Source organism: Lathamus discolor, chromosome 2 (genome assembly GCF_037157495.1).
Source record: "Lathamus discolor isolate bLatDis1 chromosome 2, bLatDis1.hap1, whole genome shotgun sequence".
Lineage (NCBI taxonomy): Eukaryota > Metazoa > Chordata > Aves > Psittaciformes > Psittacidae > Lathamus > Lathamus discolor.
Window position 1 is genome coordinate 125,492,216 of NC_088885.1, and position 17,582 is coordinate 125,509,797.

The window sequence follows — 17,582 nt, forward strand, 5'->3', positions numbered from 1 at the left end:
AAAAAAGAGTACAAAACCCCCTGTATTTGGAAGGTTTGCTTTTTGCTATTTAGTCTGGAAAATTAGCAAAACCCACTTTTAGTATAACTGATCTGGATTTAGATCCTTTGAGCAAAATTATTATAATAAAAATTCCTTCTTCATCTATAGTCTGACTGACTTAAATTATAGAGTGATTCATTCTATAACACGATTCTGTGAATCCCTCCTCACATTGGCTGATGAATCACAAGACACCCTCACACATAAGCAAATTCATATGGATTAAATAAAGATCTAAATGAATATCTGTTAAATCCAAACAATACTTCCATATTTTCTTATGTACCGTGACTTGAACATCAAGAATTTTGCAAGAATGTAATCAGACATAAGGTTTAAGATAATATTAATGTACTATTGAATGAATTTTAGAGAGTTTTCTTTTTCCTTTTTTTTTTTTTTTTGAAGGGGGTAAGGACCACCCATTAGCCTTGTATGCCCACTGCCATGCTCAAAAGTTAAATCTTGTTCTTGTGGAGTCTTGCCAATGCATTCCTGGAAGTAAGAAGCTTTTTGTTTTTAATAGCGCAAGGGCTGCATTCATTCTTCTTAACATCAATAGAATACAAAAAAGGGGTTGCATGTGATTAAAAAAGAAATGGGATTATAGAAAACATACTGTGCCACAAGCTTGAAGGCTTCTGAACAAGAATGCTGGGAAGGGGCACTAGTCGCATACAAATGCAGGTTTGAGATGCAATATTGTAGTTAATATTTTAAGATAAGCCAGAGTAAAAACACGATGTTCTAAAGACTTTTAACGTATTAGAGAAATCAAATATATATGTATAAACAAAACACATTTTTACATTAAAAAAGTAAATGTGGCTTTTCTGTCTGTCACCATTGGGACATGGAGTACAGTTAAAGTGTATTAACTTGTGTGCTTGAGCTGATAATGTTCAATAAATGAGATGCTTTGTGCATGCTACCTTTTACAGACGCTCTCTGATAACTTAGTTTGGAAAAAACACTCAAAAATTCTCATGTCATTTTGTGTTGCCTGTGAAATCTCCATCGTTGCCCTGCTCATCATCTGTATGTCTGACTCCTTTAAGATGGCTTGTCTCCTTGTCCCCCAGACAGTCTTCAAGTTTGCTTGCTTATTTACCAAGGCCAGTTAACTTCTCTTTAACCATCTGAAGTTTTGTCAATATTTTAGTAAATCTGATTTTCTACACCCTTGTCTACACCATTTTGATGCGAACCTGGAACACAGTCATATAAAATGCATGATACTAACTGAAATTTAAGAATCACATGTAGATTCTCTGAAATGTACCGCTGGACTTTAAGCAGATTTTAATGTTATAGAGCCATGAGGACCATGCAAATGTGGGAGAGGAGACGAGAGAATTGAATGAACCAGCTACAATTTGTCATAAATTCCAGAATTATGGAGGAAAGAATAGAACTGTTGTCTGAACTGGCCATGATATATATTTCTAAAAAAGAATAGGAATTAAATGTTTGGTCAGGGAATTCTCTGGTGTTGATCTATCTTCAACCATTTTAAATTCTTACAGAGTAAGAGTTTGTATGGAAATGCTTTATCTGAGTATCACAAAGCTATAACAATGCTAAAGAGACTTAAGGTCATTAAAAGCATTTGGTGGAAAATTTGATAATGAGCTATGCAGAAAATAGTGTCTGAAGCTTGGCAAGTGTATCTCGTTTAACTATAAAGTAGAAAAGCTGATGACTGTAAATAGAGAAAATCCCTGCTCTTAAGCCATGTTACTGTGTGTACCATCCACAGACAACATTAAAGAAACTTTGGGCAACAAAGAGAAATATTAATTAAATTGATTACCCCTGTGAGGAAGTTCGTAAGTACTGACAAAAGACTACATTTTAAAAGGAATTAAAGATGATCAGCTCCTGGAAGATTTCCTCAAGGGGTGGAAGGAAGCCTACTGAGCTTCCTTGGCTTCGGCTGTGCACTACATCCCTTCCTTATTCTTTATGGCTAGTTTGCTCCCATTGTCATTGAGTTCCCTGCATAGAAACTATTGGGAAAGCTGACCTTGTCTTTTGAAGTGGGGTGGGTTCTCCTATCTTGTCCAGACATATAATCCCAGACTAACTCCACAACCAGGGAGCAGAAGGTTTTAGGGAACTGGTGCTGCAATATGCAACATTGGGACAGTCTGATCAGGCAGGGTGAAGAAGAAAGGCAACCTCTGACATCCCAGTGAAGATGCCATAGGTCCTGGAAGATGGGAGGATGTAGAGTTTGCTCGTTTGTGTGCTTTTTAATGAGTGGTCTAGGTTTATATTCTGTCAAATTAGACCAAGCCATCACTGTAGAACCTTCTGCTTCATTTTCAGCGACTTGCGATTTTTTTCCTAGTCTTTTTCCTAGGCTGAGCTGTTTTGGTGTGAGTCACTCTAAAGGGAGTAGTACCTTGAAAATGTGTGCAGGACTAAAAGACATTGAGACTCCATGGACTATTTTCCCCTTATCGCATATGCAACAGTATGCGGTGTCTGGGTGAGATGATAAAAGGTTGTGCCTACATTGAAATCTGGCAGGGAGATTTCTGCTTGTGCAGTATTACCTTAGCTGCTACATGAGTTATCAAAACTATTCAGTGATAGCATCTACAGATGCTAATGTAAAGGTGGTTCAGGTATGTTTACATGAACTCTAATCAGCCCTTTAACTGCAATGCTAATATAAAAAAAAAAAAAAGAGGTAATGGAAATAGGTAGAAGAGAACCTGATCACTGGGAATATAAAATTATCTATTCCTAACAGAGTTAAGAGTAGAGCACTAGAGTGTATGTGACTTCAAAGGATGTCTTTAAATCCTGGTTTTTCTTTATAGACTTTAGCTTCCTTCCTAATTTAATATTTTGTGGAGAGTAACCTACAAATGGTGGAACTTGGAATGCCTATGACTAGAAATTGGGATCTGGGGAGAATAAATTGTAATTTCATGATGTAACATGATGTAACATGATATATCTATTTGAAAAACCTAACATCACATTTCCTCTTTAGACCCAACCCATAGTTCTGTTTCCTCTTTTTCTTTTCTTGCTACTCCCCAAAAGTCTGTGTAAATAAATGCATAGTGAGTATATTGTCGGAGTAGAAGGTGAAGAGGACCCAGATGACTTGCATCTGAATCTTTTATTATGCTCCCCACAAAGTTCCATTTTTTTGTTTTATTGACTGTTTGATTTTGTGACCCCTTTTTCCTTCCTAGCCTTATTCTCCATGGTGAATTTTACATAAATTTGTCCTTTTGTACATTTAAATGGCTTTTGATATGCCTTGAGTACAGCCTTTTGCACCGAAATGTAGCAAAGAACCCCCTAAGATTTGTATTTTGCTATTTGTGGGGTTTATAAGAGTTTTTAGTCTTTTTCCATGTGGAACATGTTATCTTTGAAAGGAAGCAGCTAATTTCTGTCTAATCATGCAGCAGAAAGGTAGGAAATGCAGGATGATATCATGTCATACAATTTATATTTCTAATTAATCAACGATATACACATGTCAGAAAGAATAACCTGTCAAATACTACATATAATCCCGTGTTTGGCTCTGTACACTGTGATGTAATACTGAGGAAAGGATACAGGTATACATGTGGTTTGGTACATGCATTTGCATGAAGAATGGTTTTTGTATGTCTGCCCAGTAGTGGTAAGGCCAGCTTAGTGACTCAGTTTCTGGCAGAAACTGCTGGTTTGTTAATTTTCCTGAAATTTGGGAACAAATGACTTCAAAGTACCAAGGGACAAAAATGTTTCCAAACTGAAGTGATTGGTAAAGAAATAATTTTTGGGGAAAAATTCTCTGATTTGAGTTCATGCACAGAATGTTAGGACATTTACGTTCAAATGTTGACAAACCTTTCTTTTTCTTTTTTCCTTTCCCATCTTGCATATCATGTTAGCTTTCTGTCTGTGTTCTAAGTGCTACTTAGACATAGTCTAAGAACAGTCTAATATTCCAGGTGACTCATGTCACTTTTTTTTGTTGTTGTTCTTTTTTTCCTCTATTTTCTTTTTTGTAACCTTAATTTTATTGGATCACTTGTTTCAAAGAACTGAATTTTCTTCATGTTTGTTTGTGCTAGCTTCGCAGACTTTGTCCTAAACAAAGTGTTTTATTTGCATCCTTTTCCTTTTACGAGTGGCAAGCAAACCTATTGAACTCTGTGTAGTAGTGCATCATAACTTTAAAAAAATCACCTTTCACTTTGGAAAATTGTGCAGGAAACCCATATTTTTCCTTTTGCTGCTTAGAACTTCTAATAAGGTAGGAAAATAAAAAGAATTACAAGACAAGAAAAAGTTGTGGCAAAAAAAAAAAAAAGAAATTAGTCAAGAAAAAATTCATTTAGTTTTTTGGCTGGGCAGTGATTAATTTATCCAGCTTTGATGCATAAATAACCTCAGAAGTGTCTTTACTGTCCTCTTGGCTTTTTAGTGTTAAATACAGCTAAAATAAACCACTTTATATTTCCTTTCTGTAGTGATTTACCACTTAGGTATCTTACTTGTTATTTCAAAAAATTAGCAGAACACTAAAGAAAAAAAAAATCAGAAAATGTTTTTACTCATCCTAATGCTTATCAGAGAAAAAGAAGATAGATAGAATGCTAATAGGTGGATTTGCTAAGTCCTCAGAGTAACACATTGGCTTGCCTTTTTTTTCACTGACTTGTGTTTCTTTTGAACATCTTACCATAGGCAAAGTAGAGAATATCTTGTGTGATTTCAAATGATTGTTTTGAGTTCATGGATTTAAGTTTAACCTCTGAAATGCACAATATATTATCATATTTAATCCCAAATCCTAGTTTTATAGCAAGCTCTCAATGAATTGTGTTTTAAAAGACTGTCCAAGGTCTCTCTGTTTTTAAAATCTTAACTGTGTCTTGGGAAAGGAACAATATAAAATAGGAGATTGATATCAAGTGCTCAGGCAGGAGGATCAAGGTCAGACATCCCAGGAGGTTCAGACTTCTTTCCTTCCTCTTTTTTTTAACCAGAATTTCCCACTGGATAAATCCACCAGGCAGTAATTTCAGACCTCTCAGAAGTTCCACAAATATCACAGTTCCACTGTGATAATCATTGTCTGTTATGAAAAATAATGTAAGCTACAAAGAAACCAGTATTTTCAGATGAAGCATATCTCTTTAAAAGGCACAGTTTATGTCTGTGTCCTTGCATTATGCAGTATTTTCAGAGATGAAGCTTTTCCTTCTGAGTTTAACAGCTGTTTAATTGCATTAAAGGCTGCACATGTGGAGTAGACTTATTTTTGACATAAGTAATTGTCAATCAGCATAAGAGAAATGGAAGACTATTTGTTTGAGGAAAGATAAGTGTTTGCATCTTAACAGACTTACACTTAAAACGTGTGCACTAGATACGTAAAATTTGCGTGTGAATTTCATTTTATACATACACACTAACATATTGTTTTCATGATAGGACTGGTTTTGGAAATGTGGCACTTATTGCACCAAGTTCATCTGAAGACAGCCCTACTGTAAATTCACTGATAGGGAATTAGTGTCTGGATTTGGTTATAAAGGAATGATGCAGTATAAGATGCTGTGAATTAATGATGTGTCACCAAAACATCTTTTCTAAGAGCTATTGTTTAACAGTAGTGGGTTTGTACACTTGTGAATGTTTAAAAATGCTGTTGAGAAATTCTAAGAAGGGTAGATTTAAAAGAGTTTTTCAGTTCTTTTGAATGTACTGGTCTTGATTTATAATAAGGAAAGCAGTAGGAGCATATTTGAAAATGAAATTAATATTACTTTATCTAGTCCTGAAAAATATTGTACTGTCTCTCAATTTAATAGAGGGTAACATCTGTGTCATCCTGTCCTTCGTCTGTAGATTTTGTCAAGCATATCTTTATCTTTTCCCCTCCAAAACACATTTAACCTTCTCAATAATTTAAAAAATCAAGTGCTCTCCCGAAACTTTACCCATTCTTTTTCCTTGCTCTCTTTGATGCGTGCTTTGCAAGCTGATTCTTTACTACAGTGTTTAGAGATTTTTTTCTTTTTGGTCCTACACTGTGATGTATATCAGCAATAGCAGTTGCTTTTGGATGCAAACTGATATAGGGAGAAGCCAGGAGATCATTAGCTTGGGGAAGCCTGTTGGTCATAATTTGCAGCTCTGAAAAACAGTTTAATATAGCTTTTAAAGACACACATGCACACACGCACACAAAACTCTTTCACAAGTCCTAGGAAAAAATTGTTCACAGGGGAAGAAAGAGTGTTAAGTCTGAAAAGACTGACAAAGAGTGTAATTTTTCTCCTGTGAGATAATGGTTTGAAGCCAGCAAAAGATAAAAGATTGCTATAAGAATGGCTTAATTCCCCATCTTGAAAAAGGATTAGATAATTCAGTCTCTTTATGGATTCCTTACTCTGGGAAATGTATTTCCACTTTTGGTCCTCCTCAGAAATAGCTGCAGAGTGTACTTATTTAAATGCACAAAGACCTGCATTCAGACATTTTGAAAAGGCAAACAGCACACAGAGAAGATTATTTTGCAGGCTGTGTCAATGTGTAAGTTTTGCTCAGCAAGTGGATATTGTAGTTTTACCAGCTGAAAACATCATGGCTGTGAATTAATGTATTGGTAACATGGACGGTTTCCAGAAAAATCTTTGTGACTGGAAACGAATCCTTTAATTTGCAGAAAGAGAATGAACTTCAATCAAAATACATTTTTACCTATGATTTTAATGAATTCTCAACTAATTTGCTGTGTTTTAGTGTGCAAGTATTAAGTAATGGTCTCCTTAGAAAGTGATGTCAAAAGTAAGAAGCAGACTGTGATCTGAATTGTATCAGTGAAAATGGAATTTGTTTAGTTCAACTGTTCCTTAGATGAGGGTGAAAATCAAAGAGTACAAATGCTGCATATATCACATAAATAGCATTGATGGTAGTAACAGCATACTCCTGCCTGGGAGCCTTGCACTACTTCTTTAAAATGGCTTTAAAGGAATTATAAATACCTGTTGGGGAGCATGCTGAATATGTCACTAAGTTTATAGTCCTACATTTTTTTCAGAAATTTAGTTAAATATCTGTATTTATACATGTAGTTTAATTTTGGAAACGTCTGCCTTCCTGGATAATGTTCTGCAGGGATAATCCAATAGTCATTATGCTTCATTTGTCTTCGATGCAGACACTTCCTGCATTTTAGTCTATGGTGAAAAAAGAAGCTATGACACTGATTTTTTTACTATAATAAGGGGACATGCTGTAAAGCTTTTCCATTATTACTTCAGACTTGAGAGGTGCCCAGCCACTCCCATTACTCACTGAATTCACAATCCTCTGTTCTTTGCCTCTTAGATCTGAGGCATTTTTCTTCTGTAATTTATTGATTTGAAATTTATATAAACTTCCTTTAAAATCTATTCTTTATTAGGAAGCTAGAGTGTGTAGCTAAAGCAGATGGAGAGTTTTACCAGCAAAAGAGTACTCTTGCCTGTATATTGTTTAATTATATTTATTTAGTATAATTTCATTATACTACATACTGGGACCTGATGAAATCCATCCGTGGGTCCTGAAGGAGCTGGCAAATAAAGCTGGTAAGCCACTGTCCATCATATTTGAAAAATCGTGGCATTCAGGTGACATTACAAGTGAGTGGAAAAAGGGAAATATAACCCCCACTTTCAAGAAGGGGAAAATGGAAGACCCGGGGAATTACAGACCAGTCAGTCTCACCCCTGTGCCTGGCAAAATCTTGGAGCAGATTCTCCTGGAAGGCATGCTAAGGCACATGAAAAACAACAAGGTGCTTGGTGACAGCCAGCATGGCTTCACTAAGGGAAATCCTGCCTGACCAATTTGGTGGCCTTCTATGATGGGGCTACGGAACTGATGGACAGGGGCAAAGCAGTTGATGTCATCTGCCTGGACTCATACAAAGTGTTCTACCCTGTCCTGCATGGCATCTTTGTCTCTAAACTGGAGAGATGTAAATTTCGTGGATGGACCACACAAAGGATAAGGAATTGGCTGGATGGCCACATGCAGAGGGTTGCAGTCAATGGCTCAATGTCCAACTGGAGGAGACTGGTAGCAAGTGGTGTCCCGCAGGGGTTGGTGTTGGGACTAATCTTGTTCAACATCTTTGTGGCTGACATGAACAGTGGGATTGAGTGCGCCCTCAGCAAGTTTGCTGATGATATGAAGCTGTGTGGCTCAGTTCATACGCTGGAGGGAAGGAATGCCATCCAGAGGGACCTCACGCTTGTGAGGTGGGCAGATGCCAACCTCAACCTCATAAAGTTCAACCAAGCCAGGTGCAAGCTCCTACACCTTGGCCGGAGCAATCCCAGGCGCAGCTACAGGTTGGGGCAGAAAAGAGATTCAGAGCAGCCCTGTGGAGAAGGACTTGGGGGTGTTGGTCAATGAGAAACTGAACATGAGCCGGCTTTGGTGTGTGCTTGCAGCCCAGAAAGCCAACCGTATCCTGGGCTGCATCAAAAGGAGCGTGACCAGCAGGTCGAAGGAGGTGATCCTGCCCCTCTACTCTGCTCTCGTGAGACCCCACTTGGAGTACTGTGTACAGTTCTGGTGTCTTCAACATAAGAAGGACATGGAACTGTTGAAACTAGTTCAGAGGAGGTCCACAAGGATGATCAGGGGACTGGAGCACCTCCCATATGAAGACAGGCTGAGAAAGTTAGGGCTGTTCAGCCTGGAGAAGAGAAGGCTGTATGGAGACCTCATAGCAGCCTTCAAGTATCTGAAGGGGGCCTACAAAGATGACAGAGAGGGATACTTCATCAGGGACTGTAGCAATAGGATAAAGAGTAATGGGTTTAAACGGGGGAAGTTCAGGTTAGATATAAGGAAGAAGCTCTTTACTGTAAGGGTGGTGAGGTACTGGAATGGGTTGTCCAAGGAAGCTGTGAATGCTCTAGCCCTGGCAGTGTTCAAGGCCAGATTGGACAGAGCCTTGGGTGATACGGTCTACTATGAGGTGTCCCTTCCCATGGCAGGGGGGTTGGAACTAGATGATGTTAAGGCCCTTTCCAACCTTAACCATTCTATGTTTCTATGACTATATTAACTGGCATAGTTGATACTGGAAAACTGACAAATATTTTTTGTTTCTGTACCTATGAATACAATAAGAATTTTGCTGGCACAGTTTTAACATTCTTATTTTTGTAAAAGAGATTTGTAGAACAAATGAAATAGGTCAGAAAATCCTGGCTTTGGGTTTAGATGCTGGAGAAGCTTTGGATTTTACACCAGTATAAAGGAGTTCAGAAGTTGTGGAGACAGTAAGTCAAGGTACATGAGATCAGAATTTGGATCAGTATGTTTGAGAACAAAGAATGAAATGAACTCACCATATTACAGACAAGTCATGACAAATGTTTGTAAAGCTTGGAGTACTGCTACTGATGTGGTGTTGAGGTTGCTAGGGAAAGGCGCAAGAAAACATTCAGTGTAACCTAAAAGCATTTGGGAGCTTTCAGGACTTCTGTTGTCTCATCTCTGTTGCTATAACTTTCCTGGAGTTACGTATTTGTTCTAGGGAAATTATAATTCAGTATTACAGTGATATCAGGGAGAGATGTTAGATGTGCATGTCATGTTTTAAACTGCAGAAAGGAAGCAGGTGATTTGAAAGGAAGAAAAGAAAAACGAAGAAAATCAAACGAAATCAAGCTGTCCCACCCTCCACCCCCCTCCCCCCAAAAAAACAAAATAAATGCAGTAAGTCCAATTTATTCTCATTTCTGGCTGAAATTCCCTTTTGTTGCCAAAGAAACGTCATCATGTTCTATTTTTAATAAGTTTCTTTTGTGAATACGTTCATGATATTCATTAATCTTACACAATGTGTATTACAGGTTTTGGTACAAATTAACTACTTCATAAAGAAATTAACTATAAATCATTGAAGTATTTGTTAATATCTTTTCAAGAGCATAGTTAGCCTACTTCGAAATAATTTAAGCAAAATCAGTGATTCAGCAAGCCAATGTCTCCTTAATTAAGATTCTAATGCAAACATGACACTACCTCTGTTTTACAGAGTTAGGGACTCTTTTTTGTGGTTGTAACTTTAAAAGCATACACTGATCTTGGGTGAACATTGAAACAGCTTTACTGCTCTTTTTGGTTAAAAGTTTAAGGATTCTTTGCTGAACTTTTGCTTACTTCTTACCATATTTATCTAAAAGAAGTCAGCTGAGTCTTCAGCAAAGCGGATCAGGAATTTTCCAATGAAATGTATGTCCTTCAGGAAATAATGATTCACAGAAACCAAGACGTTTTACAGAAATTATTCAGATTCAACAATTTAGCTGACACAGGGCAAAGCAGAGAGAATGGCTGGAGCTGCAATTCTCAGATGTATAATTTCCCACTTCCTCCTCTTTCTATTGTCTTGGAGCCCCTGAAGGAATTTTTCTATATTAGTAAGAAGCCAGCAGGAGCATTTGTATTGTCTTTAATAACAGGTTTTCAGGGTTTCTTCTCAAGTGGAATTTCAAAGTTTCTATTGTTCATTTCTGGGGAACATCAGAATTTGAGCAAATTTATCCAGCTTTAGATTGCTATGTTTAAAAAGAAGTCCCATCCATAGTCATGTGCCAGAATTTGAAGGCCAGCCATGTACACAGTAATTCTGTCACTCTTGCCTGTCATTGTATATTTGGGGATTAAAGGAGAGTTTATCCAAAAAAGATAACCCCTACCCTGACTGGATTTTTTTGTTTTTTTAGGAAGAATAGAATGGGAGTGTTATTTAAGTGACATATTTCTGGAAGAGCCTGTCAGAATAGTATTAATCTAAATACAAGGAACATTTTTCTATGAGTGAACAATCGCCATTCTCTGAAGGTGGATCTCCTCTCCTATTTAATATTTCATTGTACACAAAAAATTCCTAAAGCACTCTGCTATATACTAGTACACGGCAATTTGTAATGCACGTACACTGAATTAGTAGTCTACACAAAGAACAAGTACTAAAGAACGTATATTTCAGTATTGGGTATCAGAAAATTTTCCATGTCTTTGTTTTCAGGAACTTTATTCCTTCTCATTAGGCCCTGATGTTAGAAAGTACCTATGCTTGTGATTAACTGGTTTTTAATTATTTTTATGAATCTGTGGTCCTTGGAAGTAAGCTTTTTTTTTTTCTTTTCTTCTTATCCATTAATGTTGTGACAATGATATTCACCAGTGAACTTTATTATTGCTATTATTACTATTATTATTATAGTATTCTGCTATAACACAGAGATTGCTTTAATTTTATTTACTGCTAATTTTAAGAATATCATAAGACAAGTGTTGACATAGAGGGCAATCATAGTGTATATCTACATTTAGTGCACTAGAGTCCTTCAGCAGGAATTTGTCCTGCATCTGTACTTGCAGTCATATATACACTCAAGTATAGACATACCCATACTTGTCCTCAAAGCAGGAGTTTTTTTACTTCCTAAAAGTCCATTTTGCTCAAGCTAAATGTGTCCACAAATTTTAAATACTGCACCAGCACTAATAGAATAAATAACGTAGCAGATAAAGTCAACTTACATGGATATAATATAAAATCATTGATAAGGTGATAAAATTAAAATTCTGTGGAAAACACTACTTTGTCAGATGTTAAGTCAAGAGGAAATGTTTTCCTAATCTGACTCCTAAAGGAATCAACGTGTTTTCATTTTGCTGAATACTGTGTGTGCTTATAGATTTTTCAAGAGTGTGAAAAGACCTTTTCAAAGTAATGGATGAAAACCAAAAAATCTGTAATTTCAATCATGACTCTATATATCCTATTTTCTGTTTCCTTTCTTCAATGAAGCAATATAGGATTTTATTCTGCTGTGACTCGTTGAAGGAATGTAGATGAACTTGTTTTGTCCTCTTTTTGCGTATTCATAGTATCATGTTTGCTGAGTAACACTGGCAGTATTACTGTGTTTCACACACAACTAAGCGTGTTTGTAGTGATAGACCTCGTATAATGCTGCTGCAACCATCCTATAGATCTTATTCAGAATGTCTTTGGTCCTGAAGTTCTTAGCAGTTTTGTTGGATCAATTCCCAAAGAATGCATTTTTGAGTCAAATGAAATTGAAGTATTTGCCTGGAGGCTGTTTGTAGCTCTTGAAGCTCCAGCTGGTTGAATATAACTGAAACAATGGCCTCTAATCAAGAGATCACACTATAAACAGAATGTACGTAGAAAAAAATGTTGGCTATCAGGTATCAGGTTTTCCAGTTTGGAAAAGCTTGACTTTTTCGATTGATTTGCAAATAAGGATGTGATCTCATATACATTCCTCTTTATATAATCACCTTTTCCAAAGCAGTGGATGAAAAGTTCCAACACAACATTTTGCTCATCATTTTACCTTTTTTTGCTAAAAGGATTTCTATTTGATACCTGGTAAAAAAGAACGAAGTCTACCTTATAGTTTACACTTCTGTGTAGAACTAGTCTACAAAAAAGAAGTGTTGGAGATGAAAATGCTTTTGTAGTCCCAGGGACCAGGTAAGTGAATCTCATAGTGTAAGCCATCCAACATTAATGATGCTTGGAGCATGGTGCAACACACTTTTTTTGGAAGACATTCATATTAGAAAATACATCTATAGAGTTTCTGAAGCATTCAGCAGCTCTTCTAGATGTATGCTTCCTTCAAATCGGTTGCTTAAGAATTTTTACATGTTTTTGTTTTACTGTGGAGTTGTCTTATGAATATGGTTACTATTGAAGAAGAAATGAGAACAGTCCGAGTAACAGAATTCTTTTAGCAAGCAGTAGTGTTTGTGACTTTTTTGCTGCTGGAGTCACATAGGATTCTATTCCAATATGAATCCACATATAAGAAATACATAAGTTGAAAACTGGATGTGAAAATGAGGTCTGAATATGTCAAATATCTTATTCACCCATCCACCCACCCAGTTCACCCAGCCATTTCCTCCTACAAAAGGAAATAATATGAAATGGCTTTTCTGACTATTGAAAAGATTCTTTTTTTTTCCCCTTGTTTTTCATGAGGCAATGAGCCACTTAAATATATGCAATTTCTAGAATAAGATGAGAGTAATTTCAGTTGTTCATGTCTGGTATGGATTTATGAAAGCTCAGAATGAGAATGTATTTAAAACCTTGAAAAATCTAATGGGATAAAAGAAGCAGCTGCTACATCTAGAGATGATTTTTTAATTACTGCTATATAAACAGAGATTTTGTTTTCCTTTTAATTAAACACAAATAAGCTATCAACATGGCTGCAGAGAAGAGTACATCACTGCTGGTTCCTGCTATTTGATACAAAACCTTATAAGCTTGAATTCATGCTTGCAGGAAACATGTATGTATGCAGTGAAGGACAGGTCAGTTTTAATGCAAAGGCAAATGATCTGATTTTTGAAATCTTTTTCATGTGATTATTGCATTTGCAGTTTGTTTCCTCCCTATCTGAATATCTTTATGATAATGGTACAAAGTTATTTGCTTCTGTTTCACTGACATCTTCAGAAGAGCCTGTTTGACAAGCAGGCTTTTAAAGAATTGTTAACTAGAGCGTTATAAACCAGGTATAGAGCTATATAAGTGATTTTCAAAATTAGGTTTACAGCTTCTAAGTTTTACTTACATTGCCTTGAGGACTGCGGGAATGCCTGCTCAGATAAGAGTCATTGCAAATATACATTGAGCTTTCCATCCTAAATAAACTGTCCCAGGGGCAATAAAAGGAGACAAAGTAATTAGGGCGGGGGGGAGCTTGGTTTGAGAAAATAAAACCAAATAGATGACTTAAGTTCCAAATATATCAGATAACTGTGAAAGTCATAAAATGTGAAATATAGGTAGGGCAGATATGAGTGTTCTGCTTGGTTTCAAAGGTTAATTCAAAATTTAGTGTAAAGCAGCTGCAGAAAGTGAGAATACAAAGTGAAAGGAACTTTTTTGTAAAAGATGGGTTATTTCTTTCCCCAAGGTTTTACTTCAATGCATTTTTATGATTCGTGGGCTTTGCAAAATTGAATTGCATTTTTCTTTTCTTTTCATGTCTGAATAAATTCAAGGTAAGATAACCTTGATATAACTGACAGTTATATTGGGTTAAGAGCTACAAACCATTTTTTCAGAGCAGGATCTGTACTAAGGATTCATAAGAGCCTGAAGAAGGATGGTGGGACTCTTGGGAGGCTCATTTAAAAGAACAAATACAAGGAGTGTTATTGTACATTGCTGTCAAAGGCACTGCAGTCAGCTGATGCAGGGGGAAAGCCTGAAGATGAAGCCTGCCATAATTACTGTGTTTGTCTTTTAAAAAATAACAAAGGAGGAGGAAATATTCTTGCATGTATTTCCCTGTGGTGGGTTAACCTTGGCTAAGGCCCAACTCCCCACCCAGCCCCTAGCTCACTTACCACCCTCAGCAGGATGAGGGGAAAAAATAAGATGAAAACATGGGGTTGAGATAAAGACAGGATAGTTGCTTACCAGTTCATGTTGTGGGCAAAAGAGACTAGACTTGGGGAAAATTAGTGTTATTTATTGCCAAATAAAATAGTATTTTTTTTTAACAAAAAATAAAAAAGTAATGAGAAACAGAAAGACAATCATTAAAATGACACCTTTCCTCTTGCATTTCCTAAGTTCAACTTCACTCCAAGTCCTTCTCCCCACTCCCTGAGCAGCATAGGAGGATGGGAAGCAGCAGGATGTGGTCATTCTATAACAACTTCTCTCTGCCCCTCCTTCTTCCTCACACTTTTTACCAGCACCAGCATAGGCTCTCCCCACGAGCTGCAGTCCTACAGGAAAAAAACCGGCTCCACTGTGGGCTCTCTGTGGACCACAGACCTCCCAGGACTCTGGTGTGGATCCTCCAGAGGCTGCAGTGGATATCAGCTCAGGGATGCACCTCACCATGGTCTGCAGGGTATTATCTGCTTCGGAGCGTGGAGCATCTCCTCCTCTGACCTTGGTGCTCCCTCTGCCATTTCCCACTCTTTATGTTCCCTATTCTTCTGCCTGTGTGGCTTTGGTTGCTCTTCCTTAACTATGTTTTCTCCATAAGGCACCACTATTGTGACTAAGGGGCTCAGCTGTGTCCTGCCATGGGCCTTTTAGAGCTGTGTGGAACCACCTGCATCCATCATAGGGCAGCCCTTCTCCTCATCAAGGCCACCCCTCTAACAACACCTTGACATGGACACCCAGCACTGTTTAGTTAAAATGTTTTCTGTTTAACTGTTCAGTTAAAATATTTTCGAATGTAGTGAAGGAAGCTTTCAGTTTCATATGCACATGATGCCACCAAAACTTCACCACTGCTGACACAAGTCCTACAAAAATATCTAAGCTAGGATTCAGCTGACTGGTTTTTAAAGGCTAGTTTTGGTTACTAGACAATCTGGGATGATATGATTGAACCATGGATGTTGGCTTTTCAGCAAAGCCACCATTTTAATTAGGACACTATTGTGAGTAGAGTTTGTAGACAAAGATGACACTCTTCTGTGTCTTGTCTATGGAATATGATTGCAAATGTTTTCATTCAGTTTTTCCACAATTTAGATTGCAAGGAGAGAATTTGGCAGAAAGGCCAGAAGATGTCTTCGTGGTATCTCAAACATCTGAACCAGTAGTCACAGACTCTGATGGTAAGTTACATAAATATTTACTGCTCATAAAAAAAAAAAACCAAATGCCAACATCTTGAATTGGAGAATGGAGGTTAAGTCTGTAAAAGAAGATTAAGAACTTCCAGAGAATGTTCCTTGCTATTTGAACTCAATCATTTACAATCAAATCTGTTAGAGGATCCCCTAACATGGCTTTTGTCATGGACAGTTAGCACACCAGAATCATTCCTAGGCATATTTTGGGAGCTGCCTTAGGCCAGGAATCATTCTTAGTAGACAGTTTGTATGTTAGTGCACTATTTTGGATATAAAATAACTGAATAGTGTAGACATGGGCTGTTCATTGCCAGTTGGCTTCTCTGTCAAGGAATGGTCTTTGAAATATTTAATTTGACACTAGAAATGCATCCACAGAATTCAAATAATATACACTAAAAATAACAAGAGTTATAGAATTTCTTCCCTGTTTTTAAACTAAGTATCAGAAATGTTTCTCTGATCAATCCAAGCACCACTGACTAGAATTAAAATACAATAAAAAGGAGTTCATAGAGTACCTCTGAAGAATATTTTTTCTCCTCATACATATTCATACATTGCGCTATTCTGCAGTCAGGACACTCAGCCTTATTTCAATTTCTGCTCAGGTTTTTGAGCAGAATAAAGCCTGCTTTCCTACAAACGATTAAGTTGATGAAGGTTAACTTTATCTTGGCTGTCGCTGGGATGGAGACAGAGAGGAATAGAGGTTTGGACAGAGAATCTACAAAGATTAATGGCTCAGTCTATTGCCTTACTGGTAGGCAGAATCAATTAATTCCAGTCAATTAATTGGAGGATTCGATTTGTAGTTTCGACTTCAGCAGCCACAGACAAGTTAGCTTTGTTGATTAATTAATGCAAAACAAATAGGAACTAGCTGTTTTTGGTTTTGGGTGTTTTTTTAATTAGCTTACTCTCTGTTATTTAGTACTATTAGATGTGCTATTGGGTATGACAGCAACCTGAGCTTTCACTCCTTTCTCTTGCCTCATTTGTAAACCAATGTATGTCAGCATTAGTAACTAGTATGTCTTTAAAGACAGTATTTTCAGACTGGTTTTGTGAGAATGCATGGCTTCATGCAGCCATGTCATTTGTTTTTCCTTTCATCTCCCACTGATCACTTTATAAAAAAATTAATAGGGGATTGAGAATCTCAAACTATGGTGTTCTTACTGCTTCATGAAGATTGTCAGCAAGAGTGTCCCAGACTGGTGACTGCTCACAAGCCCTGTGGAAGGAAAGCAAAATTCTTCCATTATGGGAGTAAACCCCAGGAAAGGAGGTGGTGGTGGCTTGTTTAGGATAGGTAAAGGGACATGCAAGTATAAGATTATTGCAGCAGAAACAAGTAGAGGGGTAAAATGTTCCATAGTTCCTGAAACAATTTGTCTTTAACAGATCATTGCCTTCCTTGCCTCTTCCTGTGTACCCTTGCTCTTGAAATGGAAATACACAGACTTTGTCATGCTATCTTCTGAAACTGTAGTCTTCAGTAAAATAGTAAGCTCTTGCTAAATGGCAGAGGCACCAGGATTAAAGAAGGTCAAACAAGCTGCTGGATTCTGTATAATAATGAAGCTGGATCTTTCATGGTCAGAGAGTGTAGAGCACAGGGTTACTCCAGCTTGTGCTTCACGATACTTTGCAGTCAGCATGGATATAGAGAAGGTGGAGAACACTTTCCCTAAAGAACTACCTCCAATAAAATATAGGGACTAAAAGTTAGTTAGGTGGGCAATGACATTCATGTTGATATAAACACATCTATCTCATGTCTGTAAATATACATGAACCTCTTAGTCATATAGCTAGAATATAGCAAA

The 17,582-nt window shown here is 37.1% G+C and overlaps 1 protein-coding gene across 1 annotated transcript in view; it reads left to right on the top strand.

Moving 5' to 3' along the window:
- The window catches only part of C2H8orf34 (chromosome 2 C8orf34 homolog), a 154,560-nt gene that overhangs the window by 112,389 nt on the left and 24,589 nt on the right, over window positions 1–17,582 (top strand). Inside the window, exon 9 of the mRNA XM_065668407.1 lies at window positions 15,647–15,732. Within this exon, the coding sequence (XP_065524479.1) occupies window positions 15,647–15,732 (86 nt within the window). The remainder of the gene's footprint in view (window positions 1–15,646; window positions 15,733–17,582) is intronic.